This window comes from Mustelus asterias, chromosome 6 (genome assembly GCF_964213995.1).
Source record: "Mustelus asterias chromosome 6, sMusAst1.hap1.1, whole genome shotgun sequence".
Taxonomy (NCBI): domain Eukaryota; kingdom Metazoa; phylum Chordata; class Chondrichthyes; order Carcharhiniformes; family Triakidae; genus Mustelus; species Mustelus asterias.
The window spans coordinates 126,706,848-126,733,316 of record NC_135806.1 but is presented as its reverse complement, the minus strand read 5'-3'; the positions used below and the strand labels follow the sequence as shown (position 1 = coordinate 126,733,316).

Here is a 26,469-nt window from a genome sequence, read left to right as displayed (position 1 = left end):
GAACAAAGATTTTAAAGCATGTTTTTTTGGAAACTCATGACAATTATCTGGGGGGGAATTCTGAGGAGAAATCCCGACACTAACTTGGGTTCAGAGTAGTGTGTGTGTATTTAATCAGTGCAGAAGGAGGCCATTGGCCCATCAAGCCCGCACCGACAACAATCCCACCCAGGTCCTGTTCTGTCCCCGTAACCCCACATATTTACCCTCCTAATCCCCCTGACATTAAGGGACAATTTATCATGGCCAATCAACCTAACCCACACATATTTGGACTGAGAGGAAACCGGAGCATCAGAAGGAAACCCACGCAGACACAGGGAGAATGTGCAAACTCCACAGAGACAGTGACCCAAGCCGGGAATCAAACCTGTGTCCCTGGCAGTGCTAACCATTGTGCCACTGTGTCGCTCCAATTAAGATGTACTTTGTAATCAGTGTTAATCTTGTTATGCTAAGGGGTAGTGAAGGCATATTGTATAATAATCCAACTTTGTGTTGTAAATGATTTTTTAAAAATAAAAATAACGAGTGATCATGTGACTCTGCTCCTCCATGTTTATTTTTAAAAATAGTCTTTTGAGTCAGGCTTCCACCTTACAGGTCCTTCGTGCCACACAATGTTAACAGCCCATAGTTAAGATTAGGGGAGTGCAGGACTTTGGGCCTCGGTCCTCAATATAGATGTCAGCAGTGGTGTTAACTGCCTTAGTGCAAAGTTACTGCAAAGCAGGTGCTAGACTAATTACACATTCAAATAAGGGGCCTAATATCTGCTCAGATGTGGGTAAAGAATGCCTCTTATTTGTTCTATACACTCTCTGCACCAGCACCTTGGATCCCATCTTTTTCAACCTTGCATGACCACACTAGTGTCCAAAAAGGCTGCTGTATAACTTCATTTAGCTACCTAAACGATGGATTTTTTTATTTTTCTGATCCCTATCCTGCTGTTCGGATGAAACTTGGGTCAGGAACCTGGAAATGCCAGCCGTGGGAACCAGAGGGCGATTTGGAGGCCGCCAGCCACTTAGGAGGCCACCTCATGGAGTTCTGTTCAATTAAGGATGGTAAGGAGGGTTCTGAATCTCATCTCTGCTCCAATGGAGGTGTGCAAGGCTCTGGGTGGCCAGCAGGAGAGATGCCCATTTAGAAGGAAGAACGAGAGGGTGGCTCGAGATGGAGGCGACCTCTGAAGAATTTAGCGTTTAAGAATAAAATGTGGCCACAACTGCCAAGCTTAGCACTGTGATCCTTTAGTAATTGTGGCTGTGGGGGGAAACGGAATAGAAATTAATTGAGGCATCACTGCCCCCACCCCTGGGAGGCTACCTCCATCTATCCAATGGTCTTCAACCTTAGCCAGGGGGCCCTAATGCTGCCTGGAAAAAGTGCCATAAATAGGCTACCCATACAGGAGCACACCAGTCAACAGGCCAGCCAGTCGTGCAAAGTTTCCTGTCTGCCCAACTCCGAACCAACCAACTTCACAAAATGACCATCTCGCCTAAATGTTTACAGTACAGCTGTGAAACTTATCTCTATAGTCTATCAACATCACTGTACAATTTCCATAGTGCATTATCAACAACGTTCTGCATTAAATTTAGCAGATTGAGAGTTGCCTTTTAGATTCACAATTAATTGTAAACTCTTGGTTTTAAGCCCTTAAAGGTCTGCAAACAACACATCTCAGAAGCTTTAAATGCAGTCCACGATTTGTTCAGAGGCCATGAATGGATTGTACACCATGAAATGAAACTGGTCAAATCCTGGAGACTTACTGCACGCAGCACCTAGAAGAAAAGGAGAACAAGTTCAGGAAAACCCAGTTATGGTTAATGTAACTCATCAGAAATATGGGTCTGTTACCTTGAACCATGTTATACTCTAAAATATTACTAATAGTGTTATGTGGTAAATATTTCTAAATAAATTGAAGTGAATGAATGTCTGCTTTGTCACAGAAAAAGTGACTGTTTCTTGAAAAAGGGAAACATAAGTAAAGATAACATCGCAGTTTGAGATCTTATCTTCCCCTTCATTCAAACAATTTTCAAGAGTCCTACTGCTCCCATTTTAACACATTCAAAACCATCCACTTAAATGGAGTTAAAATCAGGCCCAGTGTCTTCCCTTTGAGTAAATGTATTAGCTTCAATGGTAATCTTACCTAAAATTAAAAAGTAGATGTAAAATGGACAGCACTCCTTAATAATTAAATAATCTTCTTTTAATGAAATACTGAACTGTTCAAAACTATAACTTCGCAGAAGACTCAGATGGCATTGAACAAAGAAAAGTACAGCACAGGAACAGGCCCTTCGGCCCTCCAAGCCTATGCCAATCATGATGCCCTAACTAAACTACAAAAAACAACTTCTGCCCTTACTTGGACTGTATCCCTCTATTCCCTCCCTCTTCATGTACCCATCCAGATGCCTCTTAAATGTTGCTGATGTGCCCGCTTCCACCACCTCCTCTGGCAGTGTTCCAAACCACTCTCTGTGTGGAAAAGCTTCCCCCGCACATCTCCCTTTAATTTTCCCCCTCTCACTTTGAACCTGTGCCCCCTTGTAATTGACACTTCCACCCTGGGAAAAAGCTACTGGTTTTGTGACAGATTTACTTAGTTTTTCCAGAACTCTCATGAATGAAGTGTTCTTTTAATTTATTTAACAAGCTAGCCAATAAAAAACAAAATCAGAAGATGGTCCAGTGAAAACATTCGATTTTACATTCAGAACATCATGCTGCCAAAAATAACTCTCTGGCAACATCTCTATTAATCAGACTCCAGCATCGACTTTATTTTTTGATAAACCTACTTACAAAAAGTATCACCCCGAGAAAGACGTATCAAAATATTTGATTTTCCAATTCCAAAGTACTCTATCCTACAGCGGTGCTGCAGGACATTAATGCACAAATGCCTGTATGCTTGTAACAGACTCCCAGCGGAGAGCGAATTGCACGAGACAAAACTAATCTAGCCAGCCGATTACAAATTCAAATCGTTTCATTTCCAGGTTTCCTTACCAGGCATTTCTCTCCTGTGTTTCAACCTTGTGCCTTGGAAGTATTTTGTAGAAGAACTATAATAGGTTTGCAGTTCTCTACTGAAAACAAAATTGCACTTGCACATTCCTTCGTACAGAGAGTTACACCTGCTGAATTATGCATCCTTCCTTGCAGATCAGAATCTCATTTCAGAAAACCAGTGGGATTATCCACTTTACTGTGTTTGTGTTTACCTCACTGGAGTGCAACTTATTTTTTCCAACTGAAATGATCCCTAGCTTGAGGAAATGGTTACATTCCCAAGTTGTCCAAACAAACAATCATAAAGAGGAACCCTGATATAAGTGCTTCCATTATATAAATGTTGAACTTGAACTAAAATAGATTTTTCAAATTTGAGTACAATTCATAAGGCTTTTATTTGCCCAAAATTGTAGCTATAGGTTTTGTGTCAGACTGTGAATGCAATGCCGTACTTGCTTTGCCTGACTATGACTTGGCTCAGTTGTAGCATTCTCTCCTCAAAATCACAGGTTTAAAACCTGATGACTCACCTGATGAAGGAGCAGCGCTCCGAAAACTCGTGATAACAAATAAACCTGTTGGATTTTAACCACCTTACTGTGAAAGATTCAAGAAAGCAAACACATTTATGTGGACCCTTTCATAACGTCCTAAAACTCTTCACAGCCAATGAAGTACTTTTAAGTGTAGTTAGTACTTTTGTACTGGAGGGAATTTGGTTATTTACCTGATTTTGTTTGAGAAATATCATGGCGACTACTAAACGTACATACATCAAAAATACTTTTGACAGTAATGTACTTGGAGATCATGAGATCAGGAAAGACACTAATGTTATTTATAAGTTCTTCTGGGTGGTTTCCCAAGCATGTCCATCTTCAGCTGCTTTAATCAGAAGTGAGGATGTTAGTTAATGATTGCACAATGTTCAGCACCATTTGCAGCAGCTCAGATACTGAAGCAGTCTGCGCCTCCATGCAACAAAACCCCGACAATATTCATGCCTGGGCAAACATGCAGGCAATGACCATCTCCAACAAGAACATTTTCCCCTTGACATTCAACAGCATTACTATTGCTCAATCCCTCACCAGCATCAGCCAGGGGGATACTGTTGACCAGAGCTTAATTTCACCAGCGAGCCATATAAATACAATGTTACTAGAGCAGGTCAAAGGCTGGGAAATCTGTGGTAAGTAACTCTCCACTATCTACAGGGCACAAGTCAGGAGTGTGATGGAATACTCTTCGCTTACTTGAATGAGTATAGTTCCATCGACAAGTTTGACACCATCCAGGTCAAAAGCAGCCTTCTTGATCAGCACTTTCTCCACCACCTTAAACATTCACTCCCTGTACCACCATCACACAGTAGCAGTAGTGTGCACCATCGACAAGATGTATTGCAGCAAGTTGCTAAAACTCCTTTGGCAGCACCTTCCAAACCTCTGATCTCTAACATCTGGACAAGGACAGCAGTAGCATAGGAACACCACCATCTGCAAGTTCCCCTCCAAGTCACATACCATCATGAATTGGAACTTTAGCTTGGTTCCTTCAAGGTCTCGGGGTCAAAATCCTCCCCAACAGTGCCATAGGTGTCTACACCACATGGACTGCAGTGGTTAAGAAGGAGACTTCCACCACTACCTCGACAGCAATTAAAGTTTTTAAAGTTTATTTATTAACGTCACAAGTAGGGTTACATTAACACTGCAATGAAGTTACTGTGAAAATTCCCGAGTCGCCACACTCCAGCACACTGAGGGAGAATTTAACATGGCCAGTGCACCTAACCAGCACATCTTTCGGACTGTGGGAGGAAATCACCCGGAGGAAACCCATGCAGACACAGAGAATGTGCAGACTCCGCACATACAGTGACCCAAGCAGGGAATCGAACCAGGGTCCCTAGAGCTGTGAGGCAGCAGTGCTAACCACTGTGCCACCATGCTGCACCAAGAATGATCAACAAATGTTGGCCCTGCCAGTGAGGTCACGTCCCATGAATGATGAGTGAAATAACTTGCAATTTATGTATTTTAGTGATAATCATCAATGCAATTCATGCAAAGGTTCTTTACAGCTCTCCAGTTTTGCAAACCTCAACTACCAGTTAATTATTTTCAACTGCTAAATGAATGATTACGTAAATGATTAGTATTACAGCTAAATGATAGGTAGTCTTAGGTAACAAAGAGTCAAAGCTCAAATTGCTTCAAAGTGCATTTCAAAGTTCAGATTTATTAAACTATCTCCAGAATGATGCATTGTCTTAGAATAATTTCAAAAATATTTGCAAAGTCACAATTTAATATCTTGCTGCATCTAGTCATCAAGGTTTTTATGACAATTTAAATCTTGTAACTACTTTCCGTCAAACTATCTGAACTCAATCCCTTTTTCGCTTTAACCGTTGGATTCATTCAAAATACTCATCGACTTTCTTCCAGTTACAGTATCAGCATAATAAACACAGTTAACCTGAATGTACAATTCCACTAGTCACCTTCACCTTCTGTGACACCAGCCTTTCCATCTTTTTACCCTAACAACTTGCTGGTTTCCGTGAGCCAGTACCTGGGCTGTAGTCAACCCTTCTTGATAGTTATTGTTCAGAGCTCTGTACGTCTTCAATATGAACTCAACGACTTGGCAATACACTCCACGTTCTGTTCCTTGTGTTTCCTAGCTTCACAATGTTTGGATGCGGTGAACACTCGTCTACTGGTACCTTTAGGTGTCTCAGTGTACCCATAGCTATTTATACTTCCAATATCATCTGCCTTTCATTGTCCATTGTGAATTTCATTAACCACAGTTCAACCTGACAGAGCCTTCTTTCAAAGAGCTTGACTGATTTCTCCAATCCATCGGAGACCCATGGATATCCACTTAATAACCCGTCAATATTTCAATCTAGATTCCCTTACACTTACCCTCTTTAACCTTTCTATCAATCCTACCCTTCATACCGAATTGATCTTTGTTTAAGGAAAAAAAGCACTGCCACATGTTTCGCAGCAGTGGAGGAAGTCCGCCACTGGCCGGCGACCATGGTCGACCAAGTTTCCCATTGAATGCAACCCTCGGCGCCGGGAAATCCAAGCCTTTGCAGACTTTTGCAATATGAATTATTTTGCAGATATTCTACACAATGTAGTTAAGTAGATGTTTCTTCAAGGTGGTTTATTTCTTGTATGGCCTTTCTCTCCAGAAACCAGTTTCATAGAGTCATAGAGGTTTACAGCATGGAAACAGGCCCTTCAGTCCAACTTGTCCATGCCGCCCTATTTGTTTAAACCCCCAAGCTCTTCCCAATTGCTTACGTTTGGCCCATATTGTACCCGCCTCTACTACTGCTTCTGGCAGCTTGTTCCAGACACCACCCTCTGTGAAAAAATTGTATCTCTCCCCTCTCACCTTAAACCCATGCCCTCTAGTTTGAGACTCCCCTACCTTTGGGTATTCTTTTAACAGATTTTGTTCTGAAGACTTACCATAACCGCCAGTTCTGTTGGCACAGACAAGTGCACCAAAAAACCGTGGGTAATACTTCTGAATTCTTGCAATAGCCTTCTGACAAGCCATGGCTGGTTCAATCCCCGTTCTCATAAACTCCACTGCTTGGTAACTAAATTGAGAGACAAAAACATTAAACTTAAGATGACGCCCATGTTTAAAAAAAATACTTGAGTAGCAAACAAAAAAAAATACAGAACAATGTGGGGAGGCGATAGCCGAGTGGTATTATCGTGGACTATTAATCCAGAAACCAGCTAATGTTCTGGGGACTCGGGGTTCAAATCCCACCACGGCAGATGGTGGAATTTGAATTCAATAAAAAAATATCTGGAATTAGGTATCTACTGATGACCATGAAACCATTGTCGTTTGTCGGAAAAACCCATCTGGTTCACTAATGTCCCTTAGGGAAGGAAATCTGCCGTCCTTACCTGGTCTGGCCTACATGTGACTCCAGAGCCACAGTAATGTGGTTGACTCTGAACAAGGGCAACTAGGGATGGGAAATAAATGCTGGCCAACCAGTGACGCCCGTGTCCCACAAATGAGTAAAAAAAAAATCTGACCAAGCGTATTTTCTGCAAAATAGGCAACAAGTATTAATGCAACATTTTTAAAATGTCGAACAGTCTAAAAAATTATTTTAAAGATTCTTCAGGTGGAATTTTATGGCCCTATAATATGTGGCAAGCTTATTAAAATGCCATTGACCTTGTCAGGACCGGAAGATCCCACTGGCGGGAGGGACTGTATAACTCTGATCGAGATGTTCACCATACAGAACTGAGGTAATATCTATCACAAAAGATCAGTAAGGCTTGGATTCCTACTGAAGGGTGACTTAGAAGTCCTTAAGATTATGAAAAACAGTTTCAGAACGGTTGCTTCTTGTGGGTGTCACCAAAACCAGCACCCATAAGTATAAGACAGTCACCACTGAATGCAAAGAAAAACTGAATTCAAGAGAAACTTCTTTACCCAGAGAGTGGAACACACTACCATACAAAAACAAGATGTGGAGTTGCCGGCATTGGACTGGGGTGGGCACAGTAAGAAGTCACACAACACCAGGTTAAAGTCCAACAAGTTTATTTGGTAGCATGAGCTTTCGGAGTGCTGCTCCTTCATCAGGCGAGTCCAGGATCCTGCACTCACCTGGTGAAGGAGCAGCGCCCCAAAAGCTCGTGCTACCAAATAAACCTATTAAAAAAAAAACAAGCATTTGAAGTGAATAGCATCGAGATGCTTTTATGCCAGACAACCACAAGAGGAAGGATCAGACGCTTATGTCAGTGGGATTGCGAGGTAGAGAATGCAAGCAGACGCATGCTTTGCATAAATACTGGCCTGAGTCTGTTGAGCCAAATGGCCAGTTACTGGTTGTAAATACTTGGCTGCACTTCCCAAAGACTGGGGGATCATATCAATCAGCATGCCCCTTCTGCTGTTCGCAATGGGCAAAGTACAGATCGTACCCAACCAGCCTGTGCTTACAAATCTCTAAACAGTGTCCAAGATTAGATGAGATTCCGCGATTGGACAACATTTGCTAAATAATCAGTGTGCTAAGAGTTATGTTGTCAGCCAATTTAAGATTGTCAGTCAAACTTGCGGTGTGGTATTTTTGCATGTACTAGAAGCTACATTAGTAAATGGGGCCCTATTCTTTGCAGACAGAAATAACATGTACACATTTATATCTGTTTTAGCGAAACAAAGTGACAGCCATTCACGGATTCATTCCTCAGTAAAATGCCTTGACTATTTAGAGTCAAGCTGCCTGGTATAAATTTCAAACAATGCTTGGCAGTTAATTGTCAGTTACTATCAACTGGTTCATGATCAACTGGTGCATTCACCATGGCGATGCCTTTACCAATCATTCAGTACTCTGAGTAAATTTGTTGATTTCCCTTATATTGTACTCTTGCAAATGTCCTGATGAGTGGAAAATGAAAAGTTTCAACAAAATGTATTTTTTAGCAATATTCAAATACTTGGTAATTATACAATAGCTAGAAACCTCAACCATATTTCTCTTTAAACACGTCAAAGATCAGGTTCTCTTCCCCAACTTATATCTCCTCTGAAAGTTAGGACACAGTTCCATTCTAGCGGGCAGGGGACGGACCATGTAAAGGTCCATTGAAGTCGGGCAGGAATCTCCGGTTTACAGGCGAGCGCAGTCGGAGAATCCCGCCCGATGTTCTATGGGGCTGAGAAGAAACAAAGCAAGTTCAATGCAGCACTGGTGACCATAATATTGGGGGGGGGGGGGGGGGGGTGGCACGGTGGTTAGCACTGCTGCCTCACAGCGCCAGGGTCCTGGGTTTGATTCCTGGCTCGGGTCACTGTGCGGAGTTTGCATGTTCTCCCCGGTTTCCTCCGGGTGTTCCGGTTTCCTCCCACAGTCCAAAAATGCGCAGGTTAGGTACATTGGCCGTGCTAAATTCTCAGTGTATCCGAACAGGCGCCGGAGTATGGCGACTAGGCGATTTTCACAGTAACTTCATTGCAGTGTTAATGTAAGCCGACTTGTGACTAATAAATACATTTTAAAATGACTGAGTGAGAGAGAAAAAATGAGCAAGAAAATGCGGGAGAGGAGCCTTGAACTTTTTAACCAGAACATGTTGTGCTGGAGTCTTTGGCTTTATCGGGAATCAAACTAAAGTTGGAATATTATGTGGTGATTGTAAACTTTCAGCTGTGGGTGGGTCCTCGGAAATCATGTAGTGCACACTATTCCCCGAGATGCGCATCCAGTCATCACTGTTTCCCACTGGTGGTGAGATCGCCGAATCAACACTAACAGAATCATAATGGTGCAGAAGGAGGCCATTTGCCCCACCGTGTCTGCAGCGGCTCTCCAAATGAACATTATGGCTTAGTGCCATTCCCCATTCCTATTCAAGTAGTCAACTAATGCCCTCCAAAGATGTTTGGGTTAGGTTAATTGGACACGCTAAATTGCCCCTTAGTGTCAGGGCGACTAGCAGGGTTATGCTGATAGGGCCGTTGGGATTGTTTAGGAATAAAACAAACATCTGATCTTTAACTAATTATAACTCAGTTAAGATCAGAAAGTGAGCCGTTGGCAGAGAAAGTGCAGTCACATCAGAAGGAACAGAATAGCAATCAGAACAGGTATCCTTTGCAGGGAAATGAATGGGGAAAGATCTAATAGAGGGCGAGAACCTATTTAAAAAAAAGACATGCAGTAAGAGAGAAAAGGGAAGTCACAGCAGGCAGATTTTGTAAGCGGTATGACAAGTAACTGGATGGTGTCCAACTTACAGCATATCGGAACCACAGATACAGTGCAGGACAGTTACTATCTATTTCAAAGTAGCATCTGTGTTCATTGCATGCAAGAGTCAAGATATACATTATTGATCCTAAGGAGTTATATCAAATCTAAAATTAGGTTCAAGAAAATATCAGCATGAATATTGTGGGCTAGCTGCAAAAGCCTACAGTCAAGCACAGGACAAATTATTCTGGAAGTATTAAAATGGAGCCCGTTGTGATTACGAGGGCAGGCATTCAACTTGATGCTAGGTGACAATTATTCCTCCTTGCACACTGAAGCAGAGTGGATGATGCACAGGCCAATATACTGAACCTTCTCAGGGACTAAAATTATATTCTTTTTTGATTTGATTTATTATTGTCACAGGTATTGGTATACAATGAAAAGTATTGTTTCTTGCGCACTATACAGACAAAGCATACCGTTCATAGATAAAGAAAGGAGTGCAGAATGTAGTGTTACAGTCATAGCTAGGATGTAGAGAAAGATGTGCGGATACTTGGGTGCAGACTTCCTAGTCCTCCATGGTGCACCATTTTAGTACACCAAAATCCAATGACTCTTCGAATACCCATTACTCACCTATGACATGGTTACATCATAACATTTCCTTCTTAAGGTTTATTTATTAGTCACAAGTAGGCCTACATTAACACCGCAATGAAGTTACTATGAAAATCCCCTAGTCGCCGCACTCCGGCGCCTGTTTGGGTACACCGAGGGAGAATGTAGCATGGCCAATGCACCTAACCAGCACGTCTTTCAGACTGTTGGAAGAAACCCACACAGACACGGGGAGAACGTGCAGACTCTGCACAGACAGTGACCCAAGCCGGGAATCGAACCAGGGTCCTTGGCGCAGTGAGGCAGCAGTGCTAACCACTGCGCCACCTTGCCATCCCCACAGTTAATGATGATCGTAGCGCAGAAAATGTGACACTTACAAAAGACTACCGCTGCTATTACTGTACTAAGGGGGATCTATGTTGCAAATAGAAGGCATATTCTAAACATCTGACTACTTGTTATTGCTCTAAACGTTGAAACTTCAGTCACCTCTATTATATTTCACAAGCTTTAGAAATACAAGCAAATCTGACAGGAGTGGCGTACCTCGGGAGAAACCGCATCATAATATCTCCCACTCCAGTGGCAGCTGCTGCTCCAGCTGTGCTATCAGCGTAAGCACCGGCTCCAGCTATTGGCGAATCTCCCACACGGCTGGCAGAAATACAAAATAAAATGTCCAGTGATCAATATCAGTTTGAACAAATATACATCTGAATTGACTCTAGGGTTTGGATTCCCTGTCACAACATATGACAGCTTTATCAATCAGCAACACCAAAGCGGGGGCGGCAGGGTGGCACAGTGGTTAGCACTGCTGCCTCACTGCTGCCAGGGACCCGGGTTCGATTCCAGCCTTGGGTGACTGTGTGGAGTTTGCACATTCTCCCCGTGTCTGCGAGGGTTTCCTCTGGGTGCTCCAGTTTCCTCCTACTGTCCAAAGATGTGTCGATTAGGTGGATTAGCCATGGTAAATGCGCAGGGTTACTGGGATAAGGTGGTGGGGGTGGGTCCTGGATAAGAAGCTTTGAGAGCCGGTGCAGACTGATGGGCCAAATGGCCTCTTGCTGCATTGTAGGGCTTCTATGGTTCTACAAGGCACATAGCAGGCTTGTAGCAACCCCCACCCCCTCAACCATTCTCCAATATTCACTAGTCTCTTTGGGGAAGTACCAAATAGACACAAGGGTTCACATTTAGCAATTTGAGACTCCTGTCTAACTTTCTGTGGCGCTACAGATGGTTTCTAAATATAAAAGGATGACATTTTCATGTTCTTTTGCAATTGTTCGACCATTATTATTGAATGTTTTATAATGGGCAATTAGGAATGGGCAACAAAAGTGCTGGTCGAGCGGCAGCGATGTCCACATCGCGTGAGATAATTTTTTTTAAAAGTTGCTTCTGAAAAAAGGCAACACTAAAGATTGAGAAAGAGGTTCACTCAAAATTGCTAACATTAAGATATCAGGGATATTCGCTGGAACTCTACCATCTCGCCCACCATGGAATTGGAGCGGACGAGGGTCCAACAATGGAAATCTCCATTGACCCCGCGCAGGAATTTCCGGTCTCGCTCGAGCGAGGCCATTGTCTTAGATGGGTTAAAGAACCTGGGGGAAAAAAATAGACTGCCCAAATGATATCTATATAAAAATCTATTGTGTAAGAGACACAAAAGGGAGATTTTTCACGACAAGGTCAAAAGACAAGAATACATACCCTGGGATTTTATGCGTTAGGCCATTAGTAGAAGTCCCCGCAGCTATACTTCCACTCTTATCAATTACAATCATACCTAGATTCAAAACCAACAACTGGAATCACACACAAATCCTCAACTCCTCAGAGCAGCATCAAGTGTTAGCACGCCAGCTTTCCATAGGTACACAACACATCTACATTGACCAAAACAAGGACTTACCAATGGTGTCATGGTTGTGGACATTAATCACCGCTGCTGGCATGCCACGCTTTTTGGACCGTAGCCCCTTCACTGGATATTGTACGGCCCACAGGAAGTTTCAGCATTTGGTAAAACATTCTGTGAAATCCAGATGATTTTTTTTTTGCCAGTATTAGCTGACAGTAATGTAAAATTCTCATTTCACACCTGGCAACACATCTTAAAAGCATCTAAAATATTTAGTAACATTTGCCCTTTGCAGTGGCCACACTCACCTTCCAGTAGTTGGGCTGGCAGTTTTTAGTCAGCCATTCTGCATGCATGGACAGAGATTTATTCGTCATTAAGTCTTCACTTCGGAAACCCATATCCTGAGCAAATATTGATGCTGTTGGAAAAATGTTGTAAATATGTGAAAAGTTCAGTTGTCTGCATGCATCAATAGTCAAATACACACAACATATCACTGTTGTCATGAATCTTCTGTGGTTAGCACTACTGCCTCACAGCACCAGGGACCCGGGTTCGATTCCCGGCTGGGGTCACTGTCTGGAGTTTGCACGTTCTCCCCATGTCTGCGTGGGTTTCCTCTTGGTGCTCTGGTTTTCTTCAAAAATGTGCGGGTTAGGTTGATTGGCCATGCTAAATTGTCCCCGAGTGTCTGGGGGCTACGACTGTAAATATGTGGGATTACGGGGATGGGACCTGGGTGGAATTGTTGTCGGTGCAGGCCCGATGGGCCAAATGGCCTCCTTCTGCACTGTCGGGGTTCTATGATTCTGGACAACGGACCCCGGCTGAGGAGAGGGCCGCACAGACCACATTGATTGAGTTACTTTGAATAATCACCGTGTCTCCTGCCAAAGCAAGATGGCCACCAATACTCGTCGGCGCATGCGCACTGGTCCGCAAATGCATGGAAATCCAATATCACTCCACTGCACCCCAGCCTGTCAGTACACTCTGCTTATGCCACCCTGAACATACACTGCTTGTTTGTTTCTGGGAAAAATGTCATTGCAATGAAATGATGTGCTTAATATTCTTGCCACAAAAGTTTTTTTTGTTCACAGAACAAAGAACAAAGAACAGTACAGCACAGGAAACAGGCCCTTCGGCCCTCCAAGCCTGTGCCGCTCCTTGGTCCAACTAGACCAATCGTTTGTATCCCTCCATTCCCAGGCTGCTCATGTGACTATCCAGGTAAGTCTTAAATGATGTCAGCGTGCCTGCCTCCACCACCCTACTTGGCAGCGCATTCCAGGCCCCCACCACCCTCTGTGTAAAAAACGTCCCTCTGATGTCTGAGTTATACTTCGCCCCTCTCAGCTTGAGCCCGTGACCCCTCGTGATCGTCACCTCCGACCTGGGAAAAAGCTTCCCACTGTTCACCCTATCTATACCCTTCATAATCTTGTATACCTCTATTAGATCTCCCCTCATTCTCCGTCTTTCCAAGGAGAACAACCCCAGTCTACCCAATCTCTCCTCATAGCTAAGGGTTTTTTTTCACTCAGACTTTTAATTTGTCACATACACTTTTGTAAAATATGTACAATTTCACGTAATATAAATCTAATACAAAGTTCTATTATTGAACTTGCAGTCATCAAACAATGGCCTCAACTCTAACCTGGTTTCTGGTGCATACATTCAATTCTTGGCCAACCTCACCCGATAATATCTCTTGGCAGGATTTAAACATCTGACCTGAATGGCACGGCTAATTTGTGGAACAACTGGACTAGAGCATATAGCCATTAGTCAATAAACACTACATTTCTTGCTTATTCCCCCAGATAAGCAGATTTTGGACTCCGTGTCCATATTTGATTTGATTTATTGTCACATGTATTGATATACAGTAAAAAGTATTGTTTCTTGTGCGCTATACAGACAAAGCATACTGTTCATAGAGTACATAGAGGAGAGGGTGCAGAATGTAATGTTACAGTCATAGACTGTATGACTCTAGGGTGTAGAGAAAGATCAAATTAATATAAGGTAGGTCCATTCAAAAGACTGATGGCAGCAGGGAAGAAGCTGTTCTTGAGTCGGTGAGTATGTGATCTCAGACTTTTATATCTTTTTCCGATGGAAGGTGGTGGAAGAGAGTAGGTCCGGGGTGCATGGGGTCCTCGATTTAATTTATTGTCACATGTATTGATATAGTGAAAAGTATTGTTTCTTGCACGCTGCACAGACAAAGCATAAGGTTTATACAGAAGGAAAGGAGGGAGTGCAGAATGTAGTGTTACAGTCATAGCTAGGATGTAGAGAAAGATCAACTTAGTGCGAGGTAGGTCCATTCAAAAGTCTGATGGCAGCAGGGAAGAAGCTGTTCTTGAGTCAGTGGGTACGTGATCTCAGACTTTTTTCCCCAATGGAAAAAAGTGGAAGAGTATTTGATTATGCTGGCTGCTTTTCCAAGGCAGCGGGAAGTGTAAATGGAGTCAATGGATGGAAGGCTGGTTTGCGTGATGGACTGGGCTTCATTCACAACCCTTTTGGGAGAGAGGCATCCATCTGGGTGATCATTTTATATAATTCCTCTTTATGTGAATAATTTCTCATGATTAACTCTTCGACTTTGGACATTATAGAAGGATTGTGAGCAAGGTGCCCACGTCCTCTTCAATCTGCTGTCAGGTCAGGCTTGAGTGCAAGATTCAGGTTGTGTTTGCACAAATCACAACAGCATGAAGCAAAACCTCCTAACACTGATGCTGTAGCGCTAAGGTAGTCGAATCACAGAGCAATATGTTACAACAAAAGCCCAAGCATATTCAGTTTGCATCCTATTATCATCACATTGTGTCATTAATGTATTTTCTTCCAATATTAGCTATCCTGTAGAAAGATCTTTTTCATGTTGTTTAACCTTCATGGGCTTTACCCTTCCTTGAGGCAGCTGTGTGCTAAATGGAAATAAGCTCCTCAGATCAAGAGCAGTTCCCTGTCGGCTATTCAAAATGTTTCCGAGATGAATTTGTAAACTGAATTAACTAATTCAGTTACAGAGCAAGGCATTCGAAAGTGAAGAGAAAACAAGACCAGTAAGATATATCAAGCTGCCTAAAGCACAGCAGTAATGATTTGAGCAGCACCATCTTGCTCCTGGTCATCACAATTCTGATGATACTGTGCCTTTAAGAGATATATTTAGAATGTGTTCCTTGTAAGGTGTATGTTTAAAATTCAGCCCTGTTTCATATGATGCCAATTTGTTTGAGAACCAGGCAGCGCACATGCTGAGAATGTAGGCCAATGATTGATTTTAGCTAGGATGTGTTTGTGTTAATCAAGAGTTAATGCATTTTTATTTCGTTTTTCCCCTGGGGTTTCAGAGCAAGGTTTTGATTCAGCTGATTGACCGAGTCATGTGCTTACAGGGAAAAGCAGGCAGTTACTATAGGGAGGTAAGCCTATGTTGTTTGCGAACTGATTTTGAAGAGGAGTTTAAGTCTATAAGAGGAATATTGCTTGAATTGGAACTAATAGAGATAGGTTAGCAGTTAAGAATTGTATCTTGTCATATTTAAGTCATAGAGTCATAAAGGTTTACAGCATGGAAACAGGTCCTCTGGCCCAACTTGTCCATGCCGCCCTTTGCTTTTTAAAACTCCTAAGCTAATCCCAATTGCCCACATTTGGCCCATATCTTTCTATACCCATCATACCCATGTAATTATCTAAATACATTTTAAAACACAAAATTGTACCCGCCTCCACTACTACCTCTGGCAGCTTGTTCCAGACACTCACCACCCTCTGAAAAAATTGCCCCTCTGGTCACTTTTGTAACTCTCCCCTCTAGTTTTAGACTCCCCTACCTTTGGGAAAAGTTATTGACTATCTAGCTGATCTATGCCCCTCATTATTTTATAGACCTCTATAAGGTGACCCCCTCAGCCTCCTACGCTCCAGAGAAAAAAGTCCCAGTCTATCCAGCCTCTCCTTATAACTCAATCTATCAAGTCCCGACAGCATCCTAGTAAATCTTTTCTGCACTCTTTCTAGTTTAATAATATCCTTTCTATAATAGGGTGACCAGAATTGCACACAATATTCCAAGTGTGGCCTTACCAATGTCTTGTACAATTTCAACAAGACATTCCAACTCCTGTATTCAATGTTCTGACCGATGAAACCAAGCATGCCGAATGCCTTCTTCGCCACTCTGTCCACCTGTGACTCCACTTTCAAGGAGCTATGAACATGTACCCCTAGATCTCTTTGTTCTGTAACTCTCCCCCACGCCCTACCATTAACTGAGTAAGTCCTGCCCTGGTTCAATCTACCAAAATGCATCACCTCGCATTTGTCTAAATTAAACTCCATCTGCCATTCGTCAGCCCACTGGCCCAATTGAACAAGATCCCGTTGCAATTGGAGATAACTTTCTTCACTGTCCACTATGCCACCAATATTAGTGTCATCTGCAAACTTACTAACCATGCCTCCTATATTCTCATCCAAATCATGAATATAAATGACAAATAACAGTAGACCCAGCACTGATCCCTGAGGCACACCGCTGGTCACAGGCCTCCAGCTTGAAAAACAACCCTCTACAACCACCCTCTGGCTTCTGTCAAGAAGCCAATTTAGTATCCATTTAAATATCTCACCCTGGATCCCGTGAGATTTAACTTTATGCAACAACCTACCATGCGGTACCTTGTCAAAGGCCTTGCTAAAGTCCACGTAGACAACATCAGCTGCACTGCCCTCATCTACCTTCGTGGTTACCCCTTCAAAAAACTCAATTATATTTGTGAGACATGATTTTTCACACTCAAAGCTATGCTGACTGTCCCCAATCAATCCTTGCATCTCTGTGTGTGGAGTTTGCACATTCTCCCCGTGTCTGCGTGGGTTTCCTCCGGGTGCTCCGGTTTCCTCCCAAAGTCCAAAGATGTGCGGGTTAGGTTGATTGGCCATGTTACATTGACCCTAGTGTCAGGGGGATTAGCAGGGTAAATGCGTGGTGTTACTGGAATAGGGCCTGGGTGGGATTGTGGTCGGTACAGACTCGATGGGCCATGCGCCAAATGGCCTCCTTCTGTACTGTAGGGATTCTAATGTGTAATTCTTGTGTCTTGAATTTACCATTTTTTAAAAAAAGATCAATCTTTATTATTTGTTTCTCACAGTGTTAGCCATTGGGTGGCACAGTGGTTAGCACTGCTGCCTCACAGCGCCAGGGACTCGGGTTCAATTCCTGGCTTGGGTCACTATCTATGTGGAATCTGCACGTTCTCCCCGTGTCTGCGTGGGTTTCCTCCAGGTGCTCCGGTTTCCTCCCACACTCCGAAAGCCGTGCTGGTTAGGTGCATTGGCTATGCTAAATTCTCCCTCAGTGTACCCGAACAGGCGCCAGAGTGTGACGACTAGGGGATTTTCACAGGGGCAATGTTATTGCAAGCCTACTTGTGACACTAAGAAATAAACTTAAATGCCTCAGTAACCAACAATCTCAACAATGGGTTCAAGGCTGAAGCACACAATCCAAGCTGACACTCTAGTGTTGTCTGAGAGGTGAATACTGGCACCATGTCTGTCCACAGCAGGACATAAGAGAGAGAAGGGTAGTTCTTCCTGTCCAATATTAATCCCTTAATCAATGCGATAATCCGAGTATATCGATTTGATCTATTATTATCACATGTATTAGCGTACAGTGAAAAGTATTGTTTCTTGCATGCATACTGTTCATAGAGAAGGAAATGAGAGAGTGCAGAACGTAGTGTTATAGTAATAGCTAGGGTGTAGAAGAAGATCAATTTAATGCAAGGTAGGTCCATTCAAAACCTTGGTGGCAGCAAAGAAGCTGTTCTTGAGTCTGTTGGTACGTGACCTCAGACGTTTGTATCTTTTTCCCGATGGAAGAAGGTGGAAGAGAGAATGTCTGGACTGTATGGGGTCTTCAATTGTGCTCACTGCTTTGCCGAGGCAGCGGGAAGTGTAGACAGAGTTAATGGATGGGAGGCTGGTTTGCATAATGCATTGGGCTACATTCACGACTTTTTGTATTTTGTTGCAGCCTTCTTGGCAGAGCAGGAGCCACACCAAGCTTTGATACCAGAAAGCATTCTTTCTGGTTGTATTTGGCTGTTACCGTATCTCAATTTGTGGACCTGGCTGTGCACATTTCCCTCATTGGCGATGAAGCGCTTTGGAACATTTTCAGGTCATGAAAGTAACAAATAAAATCAAAGCATTTTCCCCCTCTCTCAAAGAGGGACAAGGACCAATGATTACCTGACTCCCCCACCAGCAGAGAATGACTGCTGTGTTCCATCACTGCTCGAGCAACGCTGATCGCACTTTTAATTCTTCGAAGTTGCCCAACTCCTCCAACCTCGATAGTGTTGCTGAACAGTTTAAAAAGAAAGCAATAATGACAAATCTCAATGTCAGCAATTAGAATAGGTGTAACTTTTCACTCCCCTTCATCCCCAGCCACGTTGATGTTTATGTCTGTTGCATTCACGTTTAAACCATCATTTTACAATTATATCACAACTTGAAATCTAGCGTACAAATCACATGGCCAGAAACTGAACTGGTCTAGCTATACAAATACTGTGGCTACCAGCTTAAGTCAAACGTTGTGAACTCGAAGGTGAGTAACTCACCTCCTAACCCAATCCCCAAAGCCTGTCCACCAGCCCAAAAAGGCACAAATCAGAACAAAGAAAATTACAGCACAGGAACAGGCCCTTCAAGCCTGCGCTGACCACGCTGCCCGACTGAACTAAAGCCTCCTACCTTTCCGGGGACCGTATCCCTCTATTCCCATCCTATTCATGTATTTGTCAATAAGAAGTGCAATAGAATGTTCTTCTGGATGCTTATGATTCCAAGATTTACTTCAAAACGCGAGTGCAACCTTCTCCAAGAGGAGGGAGAACGTCAGGGGCAATTTTGAGATTTGAAGAGGGAAGACATATCCTCATTACAAATGGACCCAAGAGTCAGGTCCCTGGCTTCAATCTCCCTTGAAGACAGTGGACAGCACAAAACTGAGTCTACAATGGGCACAGGGCCAGCCAGCTCTATAAGTGGAAGATAAGGGTCGACCCCCAGTTGTGTGATTGTGGCCATGAATCCCAGGAACGCAGCACTAAGATCTGCACGAGGCATACAAAAATAGCAATTGTACAAAGGGCCTGTCATGACAACAAGCGTTAATTCATGGGTTAGTTCGCAAAGCAACTTTGTAAATAGATTAATTTCCCGGTGTGCTGCAGTAGTTAATTACCCATTCATAATCATAGCATCTAGTGTTGTTTCTCCATGTTCATCGGGGCTTCCCCCATATCCCACAGTGCCACGGCACTGATCTACCTCGCACTGACTGCAACCTTTCTCCACCGCATCCAATGCCGAACCTCCAGACTTCAGAGTGTCCCATGCTAAAGAACGTAAAACAAGAATAAACTTTCAGGGCTACGGGGATAGATGGAGGTGGAATCATACTAAATGGATGCCCTGCAGCAAGCTGATGTGGACTCAATGAGCCGAATGGTCTCCTCCTGTTTTCCATAATAAGCACAGACTGGATATTGAGAAATTTGGATTATTTTTAAAAAAAATATACATTTCATTAAAATTTGTGAAAATACATTGCCTAACAGTTCAAATTTGGCATTACACGAAGTGTGATACTTTCAACTTAGTAAGTGACACACTCAGGTGCCTCATCACACCTAAAAGTTATATTTATGTGTATGTTTCATGTCAAGCATTCTCTGGTGCATGTAGCCTGCGGGGTTTTACAAGGGTTCCAGCCCCTCAGTGTACTGCAGCAGGAGGGCATTAGATAATAACCTTTCCAGGAGCTGCCCCAAGCCTGAGTGTGTTCCTCAATGCGTAGTTCTGGACTGTGGAGTGTGCCAGGCTGCTGGACTCGGTCATGAGCAGCTTTTCGCACCGGAGGACCAATAAGCTTCAGGAAGACTAAAAATGTCTTTCACCGAGTTGATCGTCCTCTGGCCGCAGTTGCTGTTTATCTCTGTGTGCGTCCCTGGGAAGAATCCATGGAGCAGAATCCTGCGTCACAAGGCAGCTCGGGATGAACCTTGACAAAAACCACTATCTTATCGTGACTTTCCAGGCACGTTCCAGAAGAAGGTGGGCAATAGTTGCAGAACCACAGAATAGTAACAATACAGAAGGTGGCCATTTGGCCCATTGCGTCTGCACCGACTGAAGCAATTCACTTAGTGCAATCTCCCACCTTCTCCCTGTAACCCAGTTTCCTCCCACAGTCTGAAAAATGTGCTGGTTAGGTGCATTGACCCGAACAGGAGCCAGAGTGTGGGCGACTAGGGGAATTTCACAGTAAGTTCATTGCCGCGTTAGTGTAAGCCTTACTTGTGACCAATAAATAAACTTTACCGTAACCCTGCCCATGTTCGTTCATTGTTAGAAGTCTCACAAAACCAGGTTAAAGTCCAACAGATTTATTTGGTATCACTAGCTTTGGGAGTGCTGCTCTTCCGTCAGGTGAACTTCAGGCGAGCTCTGAAAGCTCGTGGTAACAAATAAACCTGTTGGACTTTAACCTGGTGTTGTGAGACTTCTTACTGTCCCCACCTCAGTCCAACGCTGGCATCTCCACATCATTTCTGATCACTAGCACTGGATGAGCAGAAATTTCCTCCAATTAAATATTGGGGAAGACTGAAGCCATTATTTTCAGTGATTGATATATTATTGCCACATGTACAAGCATACAGTGAAAAGTATTGTTTCTTGCGTGCTATACAAAGCATACTGTTCATAGAAAAGGAAAGGAGAGAGTGCAGAATGTAGTGTTGCAGTCATAGCTAGGGTGTAGAGAAAGATCAACTTAATGCCAGGAAGGTCCATTCAAAAGTCTGACAGCAGCAGGAAAGAAGCTGATCTTGAGTCGGTTGGTACGTGACCTCAGATTTTTGTATCTTTTTCCCGACGGAAGAAGGTGGAAGAGTGTATGTCTGGGGTGAGTGGGGTCCTTAATTATGCTGGCTGCTTTGCTGAGGCAGCGGGAAGTGTAGACAGAGTCAATGGGTTGGAAACTAGTTTGAGTGATGGACTGGGCTTCGTTCACAACCCTTTGTAGTTGCTGAACTTATGCAAGATACTAGTTAGACTTAAGGTGGAATATTGCAACCCACTCTTAACTCTGTTCATTCGCTAACGAATCCATTCTTCTCCCTGACAATAGTCTGAGATGCAGCCAGTGTGGTCATAACCTCAGTGTCACAGTTGATGCTCAGATGAACTTCTAACCTTGCATTCATGCCATCACTAATGCTGCCCGTCTACATCTCGGAAAAAATGCCTGAGCTCGCCCCTTGGTTTATTTGCCACTGAAACCCTCATTCACGCCTTTGCTAATCTCTCGACTATTCCAATGTACTTCTGGTTGATGTCCCACAATCTAACTCTTATAAACACGGTCACCCAGAACTCTCCTATCGCCGGCCTAACCTTCACTAAGTCCGGTTCACCCTTCACCCCAAAGCTCAAAGAGCTGCACCAGCTCCTCATCGAGCACCTTAATTTAAAAAACTTCACATCCTGCTCTTTAAATGCCTCGTGGCCTTGCCTTGGCCTGGGGGGAGATGCTCCTCGCAGTATGGGTGCAGATTCACTGATCGAATGGCCAAATTCTGCACACTAGGGATTCTATGATTCGGGTCCACGCCATTGCCAAAGTGACCTTTAAAATTTTCCACCAGGAGTCGGGTACCTTGGGTACAAGGTGTGGGAATGATCGATCAGCCATAATATCCCTCCCCGCCCCCCCAATGCTCAGCAGCAACCAACAACACGGAGTTAAGGGAATAGCGGCATTTATGCTTAACAATAACTGCTGGCACATCCGCAGCGACACAGATTTAAGGGAATAGTGCCATTTTTTTGCATTCATAGAATCCCTAAGAGCAGAAGGAGACAATTCGGCGCAACAAGCTTGCACCAACAACAATCCCACCAGGCTCTATCCCCGTAACCCCACATATTTACCCTGCTAATCCCCCCGGACACTAAGAGGCAATTTAACATGGCCAATCAACCTAACCCGCACAGTGAAGTTTATTTATTGATCAGAAGTAGGCTTACATTAACACTACAATTAAGTTACTGTGAAAATCCCCTAGTCGCCACACTCTGGCACCTGTTCGGGTACACGGAGGGAGAATTAAGCACGGCCAATGCAACTAATCAGCATGTCTTTCAGGCTGGGCCATAGATCAGCTAGATAGTCAACATCTTTTCCCAAAGGTAGGGAAATCTAAAACTAGAGGGCACAGGTTTAAGGTGAGAGGGGAGAGATACAAAAGGGTCCAGAGGGGAAATTTTTTTCGCACAGAGGGTGGTGAGTGTCTGGAACAAGCTGCCAGAGGTAGTAGTAGAGGTGGGTACAATTTTGTCTTTTAAAAAGCGTTTAGACAGTTACATGGGTAAGATGAGTATTGAGGGATATGGGCCAAATGCAGGCAATTGGGACTAGCACAGGACTTAGTGTTTAAAAAAAAGGGCGGCATGGACAAGTTGGGCCATGCTGTAAACCTCTATGAGTCTATGACTCTGACTGTGGGAGAAAACCGGAGCACCAGGAGGGAACCCAGGCAGACAGAGGAAGAACGTACTGGCTCCACACAGTGACCCAAGCCAGGAATCGAACCCGGGTCCCTGGCGCTGTGAGGCAGCAATGCTTGTATTGTATTGTACTTGTACTTTGGACTGGCATTTATAAAAAAAAATAACTGCTGTCACATTACCCACTCCCAACCTCATACTTGGCTAGTGTTGAGCATGGTCAGAATTTAACTCCCCCAAAATAACTGGACTAAAATGTTCGCTTTTAAAATGAGCAAACAGTGCAGCAGCTGGCAGTAACTCATTGACTGCAGCAATGCAAACACACACAGACTTTGCAGCGCTTGCTGCCACTCACCTCGCTGCACGGCGTCATGGTAAGGCCAGGTATTGACGACAAGGGGCAGCCGGGCGGCCGCCGGGAAGCAGCAGGCGCTGAGTGTCAGCACCAATGGAACGCAGCCCGGGAATCCCATTGCAACACCGAGCCCGGCTCCAATTCACAAAAAAAAAACCCAGCCCCATTCACAGAAAAACTCCCATTTACTACTCAGCCCGGCAGGATCGGGACTTCCTATCACACCCACATACGGTGGCTGCGAAAGGACGGGGAAGGAAGTCTGTTAGAAATAAAATCAAACTGGCTGCTCAGTCACTATTTAACTGCAATTTGCTCCTCCCCAATCTGTCATTGTTTCTAACACCACTCCTATTCCCCCCTGAATTGATGCAACTTCCATGTTATTTCCTTCAAGTTGTCCTTAGCCCGTTTCCCCCAAACTCCCTTTAGTGACTGATTTTAAACTTTATTTATTAGTGTCACATGTAAGACTTGCATTAACATTGCAATTAAAATTACTGTGAAAATCCCCTAGTCGCCACACTCCAGCTTCTGTTTGGGTACACTGAGGGAGAATTTAGCATGGCCAATGCACCTAACCAGCACATCTTTGGACTGTGGAAGGAAACCAGAGCACCAGGAGGAAACACACGCAGACACTGGGAGAATGTGCAGACTCTGCACAGACTGACATTTGATTTTTAATGCAAATAATAGGACTCTTCTGGTTCTTTGAGTTAATCAAATTGTGCATAATCAAATCCAGCGTGATGCCATCATCAAAAACATCTTCCTTTCACTCCCTCTGTCAGCATTCCGCAGAGACCGTTCCCTCCAGGATAACCCAGTCCGCTCCTCCACTATTCCCAACACCTCTCCCATCACCCATGGCACCTTCCCATGCAATCGCAGAAGGTGTAACACCTGTCCCTTTACCTCTTCTCTGTTCACCATCCAAGGTCCAGAACACTCATTCCAGGTTAAGCAGTGTTTCACTTGCACCTCTTTCAATTTGGTCTGTTGCATTCACTGCTCCCAATGTGGTTTCCTCTTTATCGGAGAGACCAAGTGTAGACTGGGTGATCGCTTTGCTGAGCACCTTCGGTCTGTGTGTAATCAGGACCCTGACCTTCCCGTTTCTTGCCATTTTAACACACGATCCTGCTCCCATGCCCACATGTCTGTCCTTGGCCTGCTGCAATGTTCCAGTGAAGCTCAACGCAAACTGGAGGAACAGCGTCTCATCTTCCGGCTAGGCACATTACAGCCTTCCAGTCTCGACATTGAATTCAACAATTTCAGGTGATTTGCTCGACCTCACCTCTCCCCCTTTGTTTTCATTTTATTTAATTTTGAACTATTCTCTACCTTTTATTTCTTTATTGTTTTTATTTTTCTTCCCCCCACTCTTTCCCCCTATTTTATCCGCCCTTTCCTTTCCTCTGCTTTTGCTTCCCCTTCCTCCCTTTTTCTCAATTTTACTTCTGTCCCACCCATCTCCCCCCACATCTACATCTATCACAGCTTACCCTCTGATTTTAGCTTCTCTGTCATTTGGCCATTCACATCTTTTATTCTCTCTACGGACCGGCATTAGCATCTCTTAGCATTTCCCCTTGTTTTTGTGGCTATGACACATCTTTCATTCCCTCACCCTACAGTATAAATATCTCCCATGTTCTATGCCTTTTAGCTTTGTAAAGGGCCACCTGGACTCGAAACATCAGCTCTTTTCTCTCCTTACAGATGCTGCCAGACCTGCTGAGATTTTCCAGCATTTTCTCTTTTGTAATCAAATTGTTTTTGTAATGACTCAGGAAGCCTGACTAGAAACGAACAGAGTTTATTTCAGAATGCTAAGTTAAGCCACTACAGTGGTATACACACCAGTGCTACATACACTAGTCCCTGCCTGGGACTGCAGTACAGCAGGCACAGCCCTGGGCCTGCCTTACAAAAGGCTCAGGTTCTGAGCTCCAGCTGGGCAGGCCACTGCCTGTTACCAGGGGAACTCATACGCAACGTGCCCCACAGGGAGATCAATTAGTGATTCCCCATGGACCTCATGGAGGTTATCACATCCCTCCCCTCTCCCCACCCCCCCTTCATTCGGCCCATTGGGTCTGCACTGACTCTCCAACAGAACGTCTTATCCAGGCCCACCCTCCCCCCTATTGCTGTGTCTCACAGTGCCACACACCTGGGCTCAATTCCAGCCTTGGGTGACTGTATGGAGCTTGCATGTTCTCCCCAATTCTGCATGGGTTTCCTCTGAGTGCTCTGGTTTCCTCCCGTACTGCTGTACTGCAGTCCCAGGCAGGGACTAATCCAAAGATATGTCGGTTGGCTGGATTGGCCATGCTAAATTGCCCCTTAGTGTTAGGGGGATTAGCAAGGGTAAACATGTGGGGTTATGGGGATAGGGCCTGGGTGGGAGTGTTGTCGGTGCAGCTCGATGGGCCAATGTCCTCTTTCTACACTGTAGAGATTCTATAATTCTATGAACTGAAGCTTGAAAGCCATCAGAAGATCATTCACGTCCTGAGGCAGGGAAACCATATGAATTTCTACCAGAAGAAAATATTAATAGTGACTTACATGTTTGTTCTCATCTCTTTTGCAGCCCCTGCTCCATTCCTAAAATCCCCAATTACACACAGGGTGGGGAAGCTTCCCAGAAAGGGAACGATTGCAGCAAAAATGAGCTGTCACAGGGGAAGCTGAACGAGGCTGCAATGTCCCACTCAGCAATGCCTCCAACTCAAAACTCTAATTTTTCAAATGTCTCATTGCCTCGAAGACATCCCCATTCTGTAATCTCTTCCAACCTCAGATTTCTACACTCCTCCAATGTGTCCTCAATATTAATCACTCCTGAATTCAACTGCTTAAGCCCAAGCTTTGGATTTTCCTCCCTATCCCTCTCTGCCTCACTTCTCCTCTCTTCTTCTTTGAAACACTCATTGGAACTCTTTGGCCGAGCTTTGGGCATCTGTCCCCATTATTTCTCATGTGGCTCGGTGTCAAAAGTGTGTTCACTAAAGCTCCAACCCAGTACCTTGGGACATTTTTACTCTGTTAAAGCTGCTGTGTAAATGCGAGTTATAAGGGAGGTGGTGGCAAAGTGGTATTGTTGCTGGACTAGTAATAAAGAGACCCAGAGTAATGCTCTGGGGA

At 44.0% G+C, this 26,469-nt stretch overlaps 1 protein-coding gene across 1 annotated transcript; it reads right to left on the bottom strand.

Moving 5' to 3' along the window:
- Nucleotides 1-547: 547 nt before the first annotated feature.
- On the bottom strand, nucleotides 548-23,446 carry LOC144495346 (N(4)-(Beta-N-acetylglucosaminyl)-L-asparaginase-like). Its single transcript, XM_078215448.1, is given in 10 exon segments — nucleotides 548-1,796; nucleotides 6,546-6,679; nucleotides 10,997-11,104; nucleotides 12,173-12,248; nucleotides 12,375-12,452; nucleotides 12,455-12,494; nucleotides 12,632-12,744; nucleotides 18,621-18,733; nucleotides 19,624-19,777; nucleotides 23,311-23,446. Coding segments are annotated over 10 exon segments (1,029 nt in total). The 5' UTR covers nucleotides 23,429-23,446; the 3' UTR covers nucleotides 548-1,701.
- Between the last annotated feature and the right edge of the window lie 3,023 nt (nucleotides 23,447-26,469).